The 14,318-nt window shown below is 46.5% G+C and overlaps 4 protein-coding genes across 13 annotated transcripts; 2 read left to right on the top strand and 2 right to left on the bottom strand.

The window, feature by feature from the left end:
- Positions 1 to 575: 575 nt before the first annotated feature.
- LOC6540751 (beta-1,4-glucuronyltransferase 1) lies at positions 576 to 2,147 on the top strand. The gene is made up of 3 exons (XM_001968801.1): positions 576 to 1,027; positions 1,128 to 1,887; positions 1,947 to 2,147. The coding sequence occupies exons 1-3, from the start codon at positions 576 to 578 to the stop codon at positions 2,145 to 2,147; spliced, it is 1,413 nt and encodes a 470-aa protein (XP_001968837.1).
- Positions 2,148 to 2,459: 312 nt separating this feature from the next.
- On the bottom strand, positions 2,460 to 3,539 carry LOC6540749. Its single transcript, XM_001968800.3, has 5 exons — positions 3,465 to 3,539; positions 3,269 to 3,401; positions 3,114 to 3,199; positions 2,897 to 3,050; positions 2,460 to 2,842 (listed from the first exon to the last, which is right to left on the bottom strand). Exons 1-5 carry the CDS (start codon positions 3,537 to 3,539, stop codon positions 2,460 to 2,462), a joined length of 831 nt encoding a protein of 276 aa, XP_001968836.3.
- Positions 3,540 to 3,830: 291 nt separating this feature from the next.
- On the top strand, positions 3,831 to 5,009 carry LOC6540791. The gene is made up of 5 exons (XM_026979199.1): positions 3,831 to 3,905; positions 3,961 to 4,099; positions 4,156 to 4,241; positions 4,304 to 4,457; positions 4,519 to 5,009. The coding sequence occupies exons 1-5, from the start codon at positions 3,831 to 3,833 to the stop codon at positions 4,980 to 4,982; spliced, it is 918 nt and encodes a 305-aa protein (XP_026835000.1). The 3' UTR covers positions 4,983 to 5,009.
- Positions 5,010 to 6,627: 1,618 nt separating this feature from the next.
- On the bottom strand, positions 6,628 to 14,044 carry LOC6540797 (cyclin-dependent kinase-like 1). Of its 10 annotated transcripts, none has more exons than XM_026978613.1 (5): positions 13,603 to 13,661; positions 8,250 to 8,459; positions 7,975 to 8,161; positions 7,043 to 7,915; positions 6,628 to 6,982 (listed from the first exon to the last, which is right to left on the bottom strand). In XM_026978613.1, exons 2-5 carry the CDS (start codon positions 8,357 to 8,359, stop codon positions 6,845 to 6,847), a joined length of 1,308 nt encoding a protein of 435 aa, XP_026834414.1. In that variant the 5' UTR covers positions 8,360 to 8,459; positions 13,603 to 13,661; the 3' UTR covers positions 6,628 to 6,844. The 10 variants fall into 10 exon arrangements, with proteins under 10 accessions (XP_026834414.1, XP_026834415.1, XP_026834413.1 ...); XM_026978614.1 differs by lacking the exon at positions 13,603 to 13,661 and adding an exon at positions 11,825 to 11,839; XM_026978612.1 differs by lacking the exon at positions 13,603 to 13,661 and adding an exon at positions 10,234 to 10,910.
- Positions 14,045 to 14,318: the final 274 nt, after the last annotated feature.

Below are 14,318 nucleotides of genomic sequence, written 5' to 3'. Positions count from 1 at the left end.
ATATTTCAAAATTCAAACAAAACGGAAATGAATGACAACTGAACTTTCCTGAACTGTCCTAACAGCAACTTTTTTATATTAACTTGATATATTTCATGATCATACACTATTACAGAATCAGTATAATTTGTCGCATGCTTAAATCAACTCGATAGAAGAGCTCTGCGCAGTTTTTCTCAGTGCATGAATCCATAAATGCGACGGTTTTTATCAGCCCACGTAAATCAGGTTTAGTCTGACTTGGTAAAAGGCGGTAGGCATCTTCATTTTGGATCAGCCCATTATCAGAACATTAAAAAACATCGACGAATTTCCTGGCATGCTACCACATTTAATGGATTCTTATCGGATGAGTACAAACTAATTACAGTTTATACAATGGGCCAGTAAATTGGGCCCAACTACAAGCCAAAAGCTCTGTTGCTGCCACAAACTCTTCTTCCGATTTCCAAATCCAGTTAAGCACGTAGCATTTTCATATGTTTATATAGGATTTATATCAATATTTTTTTCCGCTTACAGTTCAATACGCGTTTGGTGTCCTGCAAGCAAAGGTGTTCCTGAATCCATGCAGCATGGCGAGCCTAAGTTTCTGCAATAGAAGATATGTCCGTCTGTGGACAGTGCTCATACTGCTCAGTGTGGCACTTCTGCTGGTTTGGAGGAACTTGCAGCAGGCTCGGAAACTTGCCGCAACTTCAAACGGCGGTGGGCACAAGTCGGTAGGATTTCTGCTGCCCAACGACTCGGATGCATCCAGGGCTCCTGCAAACTATTATGCGGACTATGATCAGCAGCCCAAAGTTGTCCGGCGGGAGGACTCCCCTCGCACCAAGGAGCTGCAATCATTGCTCAAGTGCCGCAACCGATCACTCCGCTTCCAGAGGCTTCAGCACGGAGACTTCTGGCTGCTCCAGAACCTAGTGGTTGGACGTAAGAGTCGGGATGTCGGCTGCGCCGAGTCCGTGACGTACACCACCAACGGGGATTTCACGTTCTTCGATAATCTCGAAATGGTGGTCTCACGGTAAGTGCTCTTTTATAAAAAAAAAAAGAAAAACTTAATAGCAGCGATACAGTTGCGGTAAGATAATAGCTTACTTTGCCATTAATCATTTATTTTGCAGTTGGCGTGCGCCAGTAAGTTTCGCCATCCACTCGCCCGGTTATGATCTGAACACCACACTGGATGCCATTCGGTATGTGCGAAACTGCTTGCCGGAGAGCGATAGCATCAAGGACTGGGTCTCGTTCCACGTGTACTTCCCGAACCGTCACATGCCGGACTACGTGCCATACGACGAGGCTGAGGTGCTGAGGTGTCCGCAGATATGCACGTTGGTATCGCCGCCCTACGCAGGAATCCCTCCTGCGGCGAGCTACAAGTCCAGGGCGAACCTCACCTACCCCATCAATGTGGGCAGGAACATAGCCAGGCAGGCGGCCAACACCCACTTCATCTTCGCCTGCGACATCGAGCTGTATCCCAGCGTGGGCTTCGTGGACCAGTTCCTGGACATGGTGGCCCGAAATCACAGTGTGCTGGCCCTGGATCCCAGGCAGCGGAGAAGGGTGTATCCGCTGCCCGTTTTCGAGATCGAGACGGGTGTCCAAGTGCCGGCGAACAAGGACGAACTGCTGGCCCTCCATCGCAAGCAGCAGGCACAGGTGTTCCACCTGAAGCTTTGCCCCACTTGCCACACGATACCAGGCCAGGCAGAGTGGCTCAATCGCACCTCCAGGGCCGATGACCAGCTGCACGTGTTCAGCAAGACGCTGCGCAAGTGGAAGTTCCGAGCCTGGGAGCCCTTCTACGTCAGCGACAACACGGAGCCACTGTTCGACGAACGCGTCACCTGGGAGGGTCAGTCCAATAAGCGCATACAGGTGAGTGACTACTGTAGCGAAGGCTCTGATCGAGACTCCTACTCCCAATGCGATTGCAGAACTACGCCATGTGCCTTCTGGACTACGAATACCACGTCTTGAGTCCAGCGTTTCTGGTGCACAGTCCTGGCATCAAGCAATCCAGCAAAAGAGACGCTACTCGCATTCAATACGCGAAGCAAATGACCAAATTTATCCAGGCCAAAATCGAACCCGAATATCGTATACTCTTCGGAGATAGCGCCGCCTGCAGGACGTGACATTTCCTTAATAATGTTCCATTACAGGAAAAGAGTGTGTATAAATGTGGTATTACACGTTTTACTAAAACCAAATGGTATGTAAGTACAACATATGTGTTAAATATTAAATAGTTATATTAAATAAATATAAAATCTTTGCTGGTGATCCAATGAGAGTGAAAAACACCTATTTCCTTATTTTAGAGCACCGGTGTCAGTAAGACCTCTGCTCTATGTAGTAGGTAATTGCATAAATGTATAATAAATAGAACAGAAATTTAAATAAAAATACTGGTATGTCCTCGTAGTCATGGAGCACCACGTATTTATCTAGATCGCAAATCTTTCTTTGTGCAGATAGTCCTTCTTTATGGCATTTCGTAGTAGAATTTCCGACAAAAGCTCCTGCCGCTGGAAAAAATCAGAGGACACCTCGTGAGCTCGGTTTTGTTGAACGCCGACGTCAGTTTTTTCATCCTGCCACCACTTCGACTGTGGCACATCCCACAGTTTTTGACCCGCCTTGGGCATTACGTAAATAATTATTGGTTGTTGTGAGATCGAGTGACTGGATGCCACTTGATGCAGTTGCATTCCGTTTGGCACGGGGTTCAGCGGATCCGGACCGTAAAGGCGTCGATATCGTTGGCTCCGCACCAGAAACATTATTTGCACAAAGGCAATCAACGCCAACGTGTCGTAGGCCACGAGCACTGAAAAAAAAACCTATTTAACACAGGTGTGGCTTAGGAGATTTGGAATGCTACTTGCGTAGAATGTGAGGCCCACGGTCATCAAAATCAAGGTGGCCAGTGGCACTATATGTCTGGCAATCCGCAGCGATATAATGACGAGCACAACCACCTGGACTGTGTAGAGGAACTCGAAGATCGCCAATGGTATAGCGTGATATTTCTTGAGCTACATAAAGATTAATAACATTAATTATGCTTCTATACTAACTGAAACCATGTAAAAGCCGACCTTGAATGCGCCATAGGCCGCCAATATGCAAGTTGCAATGTGGCAAGAGCTGTAGAGTTGAATAAACATCATGAGCTCCTTGGAATCTGCAGGGTATAAAAGGATGTAATTTCCAGATTTCTTTTAATATGTATAGTAGTGTATTTTATACTTACAATTTTCCGCCCAGGCAACGGACTCCTTGACAATCGTGCTGGTCCTATAATGAGTTTCCAGTACGTTGACAAGGAAGGAAAGGAAAGATGTTCCGTCGTCGAATATCAGCCACATGAGGATGGTATTTTTCACCTGAAAAAGGGGAGAAAAACTGGGCTTGCCAGGCAACGGAGCAATGTATAGGACAAAACCCACGGTGGCTGCGATGCAAGTGACCAGGACACCCAGTCGCACCGAGGCGCAGAAGAAGTAGCTCTCCATGAGCACCATGTTGTCCCAGAACCAGAAGCAACTGGGCAAGCAGTTGAGCCCGACATTCCGTGGTTTTCCAGTCGAGATCTGGCCAGCGAATGATGTATGTTGGCCATTCGAGCCGAAATCTGACGCTTTGAATATGAAGTCAATTACCGCCAGTATTCAGATTGGCATCTTGTACATGGTTTTGTCATTTGCTGGGGGCAATTAGTGCGCATTTGTGGCTCCTATGTGGCTGACTGACTGCCACACGGAGTACTCAGTTCTGATTTACGGACCGACATTACCGGTAATACCACACTCAATATGTTATTGATGGAATCCTATATGTGCTATTGCTCGGTGCGTCTGGGCGTCATTATCGTTTCCGTGCTGACCATCGTAAGTACAACAAATCCTCTTTCTTCCCCATAAAACTTGCCCATTCCGCCTTCAGATCCGAGAACTGGCCCATAGCATTACGCTTTTTGCGCTGGGCGTCAAGGTTTTCGAGCCTATAATCGATTTGTTCGAGCACGACGCGGAGTATAAGGACAGGAAGTGGGTTCGAAAGTACATCAGTTGGTGTGAAAACGGTGGGTATCTTGGCGGCACTTAAAATTGTATTCTACGAAATACTTTGTATTTCCAGATCCCGAGCTTGTGACTGCACTTATTCACCTGGTATCCTATGCCCATGTGTCAGTGGCCCTCTTAAGTATCTATGGTGCTATTAAGGTATGTTTGGGCTGCTGCTTTCAATGGATTTACTCTTACCAAAGGGTTGTTTGCCTAATCAGTTGCGGAAATGGTTTATACTACCCTTGGCCTTCGGCGAGCTTACCTACTTCATAAACATTACGTTTCTTCACATTGTGCTGATGATCATGCTCAAGAAGCTGATTAATCTGGGCCTTCTCATAATCCTCACTCTGCTGGGCTGCTTCTATATACGTAAGTGTCGCCAGTTTTCTGTTCATTGAATCACAAGCAACTCTCCACCCACTTCTCCCAGTGTTTGTGGGCTACAATGCCTGCACCTGCGTGGCCATGTTCCAGATCATCGGGCTGGTGAAGAGCGACCGCTACCGCGAGCTCTATGGCGACGATCCCTTCCAGCCGCTGGCCATGCGTAGCACTCGCCCGAAGGATTTCGAGCAGCCACTCCACGTGCTGCGCATGCACGACATGCAGGACACAAACGTCGACGAGGAGAAGCGCCTGAGCAAGCTGGGCCTCTGGCCACGCCGTCAGCCGCCGGTGGTGTCCGTGCTGCCCGTGCAGGCAGCTTATCCGCAGCCCCCGCTGAAGTGGTGGCAGCAGCAGGCCCTGGCCACCGGAGACGACCTCCAGCCGGATCCGGCCGTCTACCGCAACTGGCACACCAAGGAGCTGCTCAACGGAGTCGGCGGCGATGTGCAGCGCAAGAGCGAGCTGAATCGCCGCTACGCCGAGAACCAGATGCACCGATGGTACTGACCGCTGATCCCTGGAATAGTTAGCTAAATATACAAATTAACTGAGCAATATATATCACTGAAACAGTTTTATACTAAGCCTAAGCAACTTTGAAGCTGTCGCAAACATTCAACATTATGAAAAGAAAGAAATTGAGGAATGTAAATTGTAAAGCTAAAGTTTCGTAAGTTCCATGAAAGCAAACAGCGTGAATGTGTAAAAAGCCCCATCTGCTTACTGGATAAGTCTTCGATTCCTCGCTCGGCAATTCACCGAGCTGTGCGATGTCCTTGACTCCCCCAGGAGGAGGAGGGCTTGCAGCTCCCTGGATTTGGCTGCCCGGGCTTTTGGCGGGCACTTTGCATAAACGGCACTACAGATTATGCAACTGTCTGGGAGACACTTTGCATATCCTGCTCGACCAGGAAGCGGGATGCTTCAATGGCCGGTTCGACTTACAAATGCTTTTCCCATTTTACATTCCCCAGCAAGGGCACAGCGCGACCGGAAAAGCGGCGGGGAAAATGGAAAAGAGCAGGCAAGTTGCAGACAGCGTTGGTGGCCATTCGGTGAACCATTCTATTGTGTTGGCCAAACGACAAAAATCAAAATACTTAACAATTGGTGATGCTGGCAATGGAGCATGAGTCGCAGTGGATAATGCTGGGAATGCGGTGCTGGCATCCAACGATATTCTCAATTTCTCCTTTATTTTCCCATTGCTTCTCGGAGCATCTGCCAACAAAAATCCGGGCCACATGGACATGACTTGTGCCCAGGAGATTTCTGCGATATGTGTTGACACTTTTGTTGACTGCTGCCATTGGGAATGCAGCTTGTGTTCTAGCAACTTTTTTATAATTTAATTAAAAGTTGTCGGAAAATATTGCATCCCTGCTGAAAACTGGGCATTTGTTAGGCAGTTCCAAGAATTCATATTAGCTGATTTAATAGTGCCTCAAATTCTATGGCTTCAATCTTGCACCATCTTCTGTGCCGAACTCGTGGTATTGTTCCATCATTAATATTATTTTGGCTTGGCCCTTCCTCAGAATAGTCCTAGAGTGCAATAAGCCTGTCTAATCCTTTCATCAGCGTCTTCAAGGCAAACGCTTTCTGAAGCTCCTGGGAGGACATCAACAAAGTCCTCAGGACACGACTAGGATACACGAAAGGCGATACGTGTCGCTGATTATCTGCCGTGTGCTTAGCACTGGATTAAGCTGCCAAAGAACGTGGTGCGGAAGCCAGGAGGGCAGGTGAGATTCGTCAGGAGCGGAACCTTAAAAAAGAGGGCCTCGGATAGAATGTACCTAACAAATCCTGGCCAGCGTTTTTTGGATACTGACCGAAATCTAAAGATAATTTAGGCTTTATATCAAATAAATCATATAATTCCTTTAGACTCCCTAGGACGCAGTTCTAATCCGCTCCTGGCTGAATATATGGAGAGTGGATTCTGGCCAGGCTCAACAAGTAGGTGGGAGTGGGAGGTGGAATGTAACCGTTTGACTAGTCGACGTGCTGCAAGGATTTTTAATTCAATGTACGTGTGTGTGCAAGGCTGAAAAGGATTCGAGCCAGGACGCAACTGGAAAGTGAATTAAAGATTAACTCGGAGTGATTTGCGAATCTCATGGACTAGCTGAATTGAAAATTTATGGAATAAAACATTATGTAGCACATTTTATTTGATGATAGCTGAAAATTGCACTTTAGACTTAGTTACTAATTCAGTTCGCTCCGAAGGGATGAGTTGCCAAGTGTTTGCCAGCGTTCCGCCCAGTGATATATTAATGGATTACTTTTACACATTTATTCCCAGCAGTAAATAAGTTCAATTTCGCTGAAGGACATTACTGCGTTACAATCCCCGCCGAAGCTCAAATGGTGGGCAGATGATGCTCGGTGCGATGGAGCAGGTTTGCATTTTTGTTGAGGGGCTGCAGCTTCACGTAATCTTGATGCGGATGGTGGTGATGCTGCGTGCTGGGCAGCAGCGGTAGTGATGTGTTTGAAGTCTGCAATGAAAGGACATGGGAACTGCGTTAATTGTCCTTTGAGAGGAGTGCAGTGCGTACCTTTGATTTATCCCTTGCCGCCGCGATGGCCGCCGCCTGGGCAGGACCCGTCTGGAGCTGCTGGGCCGCCGTGGCCAGCATGAACTGCTGGGAGGCGAGCTGCTGCTGGCGGAGATTGGCCGCCTCCAGGCTGTTGACGTGCTCCAGCTCCCGCTGCTTGGCGATGTAGTCGTCGAAGTAGGAGTGCTTTGTCAGCTTCTCGCAGGACCAGCGCTTGGCTGGATCCTTGTCCAGGCACTTCTTGAGAAAGTCAATGGTCAGAGGATTCTGCTGCGACTTGGCCGGCATCTTGTCCTCCAGCGGCTCCAGCGTGGGCGGCACTGGCAGCGTGATGCCCTTGAAGTACTCGTTCTGCCCGAAGATCTGGATGTGGCGCGGCAGCAGGTCGCCGAGCGTCTTGCGGATCAGATACAGCTGGTCCACGTCGCTGCGTCCTGGCCAGAGGGCCTCGCCACGCACCAGCTCGGCGAAGAGGCAACCGATGGCCCAGACGTCCACGGGTGTGCCGTACTGGGTGTCGCCCACCAGCAGCTCCGGCGCCCGGTACCACCTGGTGGCCACGTAGTCCGTGTAGTTCTCACCCGGACTGAGCATCCGGGCGAAGCCGAAGTCGCACAGCTTCACCTGGCCCTGGGCCGTCAGCAGAATGTTCTCCGGCTTGATGTCGCGATGGAGGCAGCCCTGCTTGTGGCAATAGGCCACGCCCAGCAGCGTCTGGTAGCAGATCTGTTTGGTCAGGTGCTCCGGACAGCCCTGTGGGTGGCGCTCCAGTTCGTGCAGCACGGTCAGCTCGCAGAACTCGAAGACCAGGTGGAGGCGCCGCTTCCGTCGGAACACTTCTAGCAGGGAGACCAGGTTCGGATGCTTCAGGTTCTGCAAGAAATGTGAGTTTCGTGAGTAAGGTATCCGTGACTAAGTCAAGGATTCAGTACCTTCAGTAGCCTAATTTCTCTGAGTGCGATTTTTCGAATGGCCGGATCGTCCTCGGACTCCACAAACCGCTTGACCGCCACCAGGGCGCCCGTCTCCCGATCCCGGCACTTGTAGACCACGCCGTAGGAGCCCTCGCCCAGCCGACTGAGCTTCTCGTAGCGATCCATTTTGCTGCTACCTTGTGGTCTGCAAGGAAGTTAACAGGCAAGAGTTATTCCGGAATTCCCGCCTCGATTGCGGCTAACGCTCAGCTTGAGTTAGGAGTGGATTTTACCTTAAGCTCAAACATTGACCACGTTTGATGTTTGCACGTCGCATTGCTTTGCATTGGGCACACAAAATGTTTAAGAATTTTTCTGTTTGATAGCTCAGACACGAACACATGTGGACTCACAGGGTATGCGATATGGGGTGATTGATATTCGATCTGTTATTTTTTCAAGGGCTGTCTTGCGATTTGATGTGTATGCATATTTACAGGTTACTATATGGAATAGGTTTTGGTTTGGGCATGTCCAGAACATTGTGGAGGTTTGATTTCACGAATTCGGTATGATTTGGTTAGTTGATTTCGATGGAATGAAACAAACAGCAAATGAGAAAACGTTTAGAATGAGTTATTTATTTCGAACGTAAATTTTGGTGAACACAAGTTGGGCAGAGGAGTTGTGAAAAGAAATCAAATGTTTACGGATTCAACAATATGGAAAAGATACAGATACTAAATTATATGTGCCGAAGTACATCAATATACATTTCTTCCTGCCAACTTTTACCCTTCTAAATGTGGTCTTATGGTCATATAGCTAATCAAATAAATCGATATTGTAGACATTCAATTGCCATTAGATACACAACCTAATCATTAACCGTCTGCCATTTATAAGCACGAGAACTAAATCGATTTTTTTGACCCAAGTAAAAATAGCCCCGTGTGGAATTGGTTACTGCAAGTGTAGGAATTAACGAATTCCTTTGCTCCGTATAAAAAAGATTAGGAAAAACTTATTTGTCTGACCATTTTGAACTGGATTCGGAACCAAGGGTAATTAACTTCCTAGCGTGAACACGAAAACCAAATCGATTTTAGCCCCAGGTGTTCGAGAGCGTGTTCCCTTTGAAATTGGCATTACCGGGCTGGTCGAGGACTTCACGGGTTGACAGTTCAATGCCAGCCACAAACCTTAAACGGGGTAACTGAACCCTACTTGGGCGTTCTGCATCTTTGCCAACATGCGTGTGGGCCATAAACATGGCATGCAATTAAATATTTGTGTGCTGGTGGTGCTGGTGGTGGGTGGCACAAATAAGGGGATGCAACACAGGACACCGAAAACGTAGCAAGCAGATGACTTACCTAGGCACCCATCTGGCTAATATCTGACGTATTTGCCACTAGGTTTATATATTGCATTGTGAATGAATTGGATTTATATTTGATTAAAGTCTTTTGGGGAGTCTACGATACACACCATGCGCCAAATACTCCGCTAAGCCTGTCGATCAATAAATATTTGAATGGTTAGACCGCTTCAGCGGACGTATGTTTTGTCTGACAACCGAACACTGAATGGGGGAATCGCTGGAGCAGCCCGGGCCCCATGTCCCAGGTCGTAGCCAACCCACTGGCCAATGTCATAGCAATGCGACCAAAGTTAACAAAGCAAAAAACCACAACAAAACCAAATCCATGCGCAGTTGCCACAAAGTTGTTCAAGAAGTTTCTCCCCTTTGTTGTTTTTTCTAGCGACTACCGGAAGACATTCAAGGTGTGCTTCTCTGGCTTTCCCAGCTCCTTTCCCTGCTCATTTTGAGGTTACCTGCTGGAGTCCTTTGGCCAGAAGAAGGCGAGGAGTGGCTTACGAACCGGGTTCTTTGACACAGATTGCTGGAGGATTCCATAAAGCTAAACTGGTGCAGCAGTGCAATAAGTTTGTCGTGACTGGCGCTGGCGTGACCGCTGCGGGTCGGATTCTATTTGGGGTCCTTATTACTAATTAATGCTTGAATCGCTGTGCAATTATAACAGTATTAGGGATGGCTCTTCCTGGTTGAGTAACTTTTGTATTGCTGCGCAGCTAATTTGCCTGCCAGGGGTCACTTAATGGTTTGTTTTTCGAAGCTGTCCTGACTTTAAAACTTTCACGGCAAATCACAAACTTTTATTAGCTCGAAAGAAAGTTATGCTAATAATCAACAAGAAATTGTAAATTTTTTCCCTTTTTTGGGTATTTATTCTTTTGTATAAATGCTCATACCTTCGCAGTGAGAACAATTTCGATATCTCGAACATTTTCATGGTAATATCCAATTTTTTCCAGTTCACCTTTTGTCTATATTTGGTTTGTTTTCGTGTTTACTTCACTGGGGGCCAAACAAAAAGCACGATAACTTTTTGGCAGAACTACACGATGTGAAGACGTTAAGAGCCGGCAAACGACTGAGCTGCTTTTGGTTAGAAACGAGTTTGGAGAGCGCCGGAGTTGGTAGCAGCTCGATTGCATCAGAGGACATCGCACATACGCCGCGTTGGCCAATGGCGACTTTGATTCCTATGCTTCTGTTTGTTTTGCTCTTGCGTGTTTCATTAATAATGCATTTAAGTGCAGTGGAAAAACACGAAGGTGAGCGTCGAACATAAATTAAGGACCATTATCACGCATACTGTATAAGCAATAAGTAAGGTATATATATAAATAATACTTTGACCAGGATATTATTTTAGATCAGTGGTTTTCTAGGAGTTCACCTTTAAGAAGTGTAACAGCACCCCACTGGTTTCTCCAATTTCATTTGCATAATTACAGAGAACTCCCGGCGACCCCATTCCAACTTCAACACCATCTGCTTGCCTGCTTATACATTTGACAGCTTTTGTTTTCCGCGAAAGCACTTTAACCTTTCCCACTTTGATTTTTCCTTTATTCTAGGCTCTTGTGGCTTTTAATTATATTTTTGTATTAATTGTTCTGAGTAGTTGTTTGCGCACCACCGTAATTATTTGTTCACGTCGCTGGCACGATGTTTGCACTTTATGTTGGGGTCAACGCCTTTCAGCTTAATGGCTCCTTGCTTATTTACTATTCTGATACTGACCCCCTGTAATTGTGAGGCTAAGAAATACTTGTAGTTATGGGTGTTGCATAACAATGAAACGGGAATTAGGACTCCAAAATTTTTTGGAAAAGGAACATTTATCTTTGCCCATTTTGCAGCTAATAAGAAAACGTATGAACGAAATTTAGTTAATGGCTTTATAGAAAAGACAAAAGATAGAACATTACTGAAGTCGGTTTTCCTTATTGTAATAAAACACATATTTTTATGTAACTAATGCCGCTTTGTGGGTTTATTTCAAGTGTCTGTGCTTGCGAAAATAGGAATCATATGTCAAGCCAGTAAAGTTTTTTAGCAAAGCCCACACTTTGCCTTGCAAAGTCCCTGAACCTTTAGGCCATATAAATATTGCGGGCTGGTGGTAAGGGCCGTGTTGACGTGGCCTTTGGGAAAACAAGCGTAAAATGCAATAAATAACAAGCCATTAATGCCGAATGCTCACACACGCACCGCACCGAGTGTCCCAAACTTTGTGCGAGGTCTGTGCAAAAAGCGTTGCCTACTTACGGGGATGGAGGAGCTGATGCGGCTGGAGGACGAAGAAGGCATATGCGTGTGAAATCAAAGGCCAAGGCCGTTGCAACACCAGCTCCACCAGCTCCTACAGCACCGACTCAAATGTCATTGGGAAAAGTTTATCCTTTTGGGCCCGTTTTAGCACTGTATTTCACTTTCATTCCGCAAAAAGTTGGCAAAGCTAATTAGGGCCACGAACGGCGCTAATCGACCCACCTGTACTGCCTGGTCTCGACTAAGTCCGGCTCATGGCACACCTGGATCTTCTGAATGAGCCGGTAGAGGAAGGAGTTCTGAAACGACTGCGGCAAGTAGAACGTGGAGCTGTGAAACATTGCACCTCGCCAAGCGTTCGCACGGCTGCAGGGTCCCAGGATGACTAAGGTTCACTTGGGCGGTCTCCCGTCTATTTATTTTATCGATACATGATTTGAAATGCAACGGACATCATGAATACTTTATGCATGGAGCGACATTCCTTCTCAGGCAGGTGCAGAAAACGGCTCTGTTTCTGACGTGTCTCGTGCCGGCATTGCTTTTCCATTTTGTTTAAGATTTTTTTTGGGTCAGAAAAAATGCGGCCGGGGAAGCCAAAGGAACATGCAAATGAGTCAGCCGCATTATGCGAGAAGTGAGAGTTGCGACGGCAGGCGATTGGGAGTCACAGGCCAGGCTGAGGCAGAGCTTGCCACATGCCACTGCGAGCAGCACGGAATCAGTGGTGCAAACTGGAGGGAAAAAGCGGCTTGAGGGGATTCAATTATGTAAGGTGAGTCGGGCACCTATGAGTTTTGGGATCTGCTGTGGGAATGGGGGCGACTGTCAAATGCCATGAAAGAACCAACGAATGCTGGCGGCCTGAAAACGCGAATCTAACTCGCGACTGCTGAAAAGTCCTTTCGCCAAGTGTGTTGAACAGTCCCACTATATCATTTACAAATATATAAATAAAACATCTTGATTGGGAACTCTAATCGAGGCGATCCTTTTTCATCGAGATCTTGGAGCCTTGGTATAGCAATCTGAATAATGCCAAAACATGTAAATATAAACGAGATTGCAAGCCCGCAAGCCAAGGATAAATTACCCTTCGTATTTTACGCACTTATAAAATAAGAAAGTATCTTAAACACATGGTCCTCGTGTCTTCTGTGCTAATCAGCTTGTCTTGCACATTTTATAGTGTTGGAGTACTATCCATCTTCTCAATCAAATCCTAAATGAAATGAATCAAGAATCTTTACCTAAACAAGAGAGCGAGCACAAGTGTTAGGTATCAATCAATTGCTTACAGTCTGCCTGGCAATATTTTTGTCTCTTTAGTCGGATATGTATCTAACAAGAGCATTTCCCCTGAAACTGCCGCACATAGATTTCTGTTATTTTCAAGCAGAAGCGCAAGTGTCGTTGACATTTGCCGAAAAAAGGTTTTCGTCTACTTGGATCAAAAGCATTAAAAACCGCTACATCATGCGCTCCCATAAGTATGCAATATTCTTTCAAAGCTGCTTGTCTGGCCTGTCAGAATTCGGATGGTAAGTGGGGTGAAGTTGGCGACAAATCCAAGCAACGAACGCATTTCAATGCAATTTGATGTCTCTGTACTTGATTTCTTCTCTTCTTGCTTTTGTTCTTCTGCAGCTTTTTCCCGTGCACATATACTCGCTTTGATTGAAATTCAATTTGATGGGAGTTTTTTGTCCTTTTTGGCCCTGTGGCTTCTTGGTTAGATCTTGTGTAAGTTGAGTAGCTTTTAACTGTCAGTTTGGGGCGCTTGAAGGAGGTATCTGAATGTTAGTTAGAGAACGAGTCCCACAATGTTTTCATACGATGATTACTATGTACTGTAAGGATATTCACAAGGCCTTACTCAGGGCCAACACTTTATCTGCGCGCCAATCTTGAAGTTCAAGTTTAGGCCAAAACAATGCGCACACGTTTGGTTAGCACTTTTTGTTACCATTCAATGCAATGCAATGCCAAGTTCGACTTACCTTCTGGGCAGAAGTGGAAGGTGGTTACCAAACAGCCAGAGACGTTTCTCTCCGAACCATTTGTCCATAGACGAGCATTCAATAACTGTTGGGAAAATTGATTTTCAAATGCCGTACTACTTCTGGACTCTTGAAAGTGATTTCCGCATCCTGCGCGCTTTAAACTAGACTAGATTTTCACGGGCGAGATGCGAGGCGAATTGCGCGTCCGTTGGCTGAGGAATATTAACAAACTTTGTTTATAAGCGTAGTCCACGCCGTAAACGTAGCCGGAATTTTTATGTGCGCCGGCATTGAAAACGCCGAAGACAATGGGATGGAGTTGCCAGGGGGTGGGCTTGTTGGGGTGTTCGTGACGGTTGACATTGGCAACGCTTTGGGGCAAGAAAGCCGGTGGGCAGCGGGATGGGGATCCGAATCAGGGTTGCTTGCCTTGTATTTTGGTTATTAATAGTGTTGTTATAGCGCATGCCGTTGTTTATGTTTGCGTTGTCAATCTGTTGTCATTTAAAACAAACAGCAAATTTGAGCTAAGCTCACGCTTTGCTTTCAAATATTTCTGTTAAGCTAGAGCGAGCGAAACTAGGTTGGAATGGACATCAATTACGAAGCAATTACTAAAAGATAGCATTTTCCGCTGCTATCCTAGGTATTTATATGTGCCTAATGCTCAAAGCATTTAACTAACGATCGTTTAATTACTCGGATATGTTTGC

Source organism: Drosophila erecta, unplaced genomic scaffold, assembly GCF_003286155.1.
Source record: "Drosophila erecta strain 14021-0224.00,06,07 unplaced genomic scaffold, DereRS2 tig00000055-arrow-pilon, whole genome shotgun sequence".
Taxonomy (NCBI): Eukaryota; Metazoa; Arthropoda; class Insecta; order Diptera; family Drosophilidae; genus Drosophila; species Drosophila erecta.
This window is presented reverse-complemented; position numbering and strand designations above follow the sequence as displayed.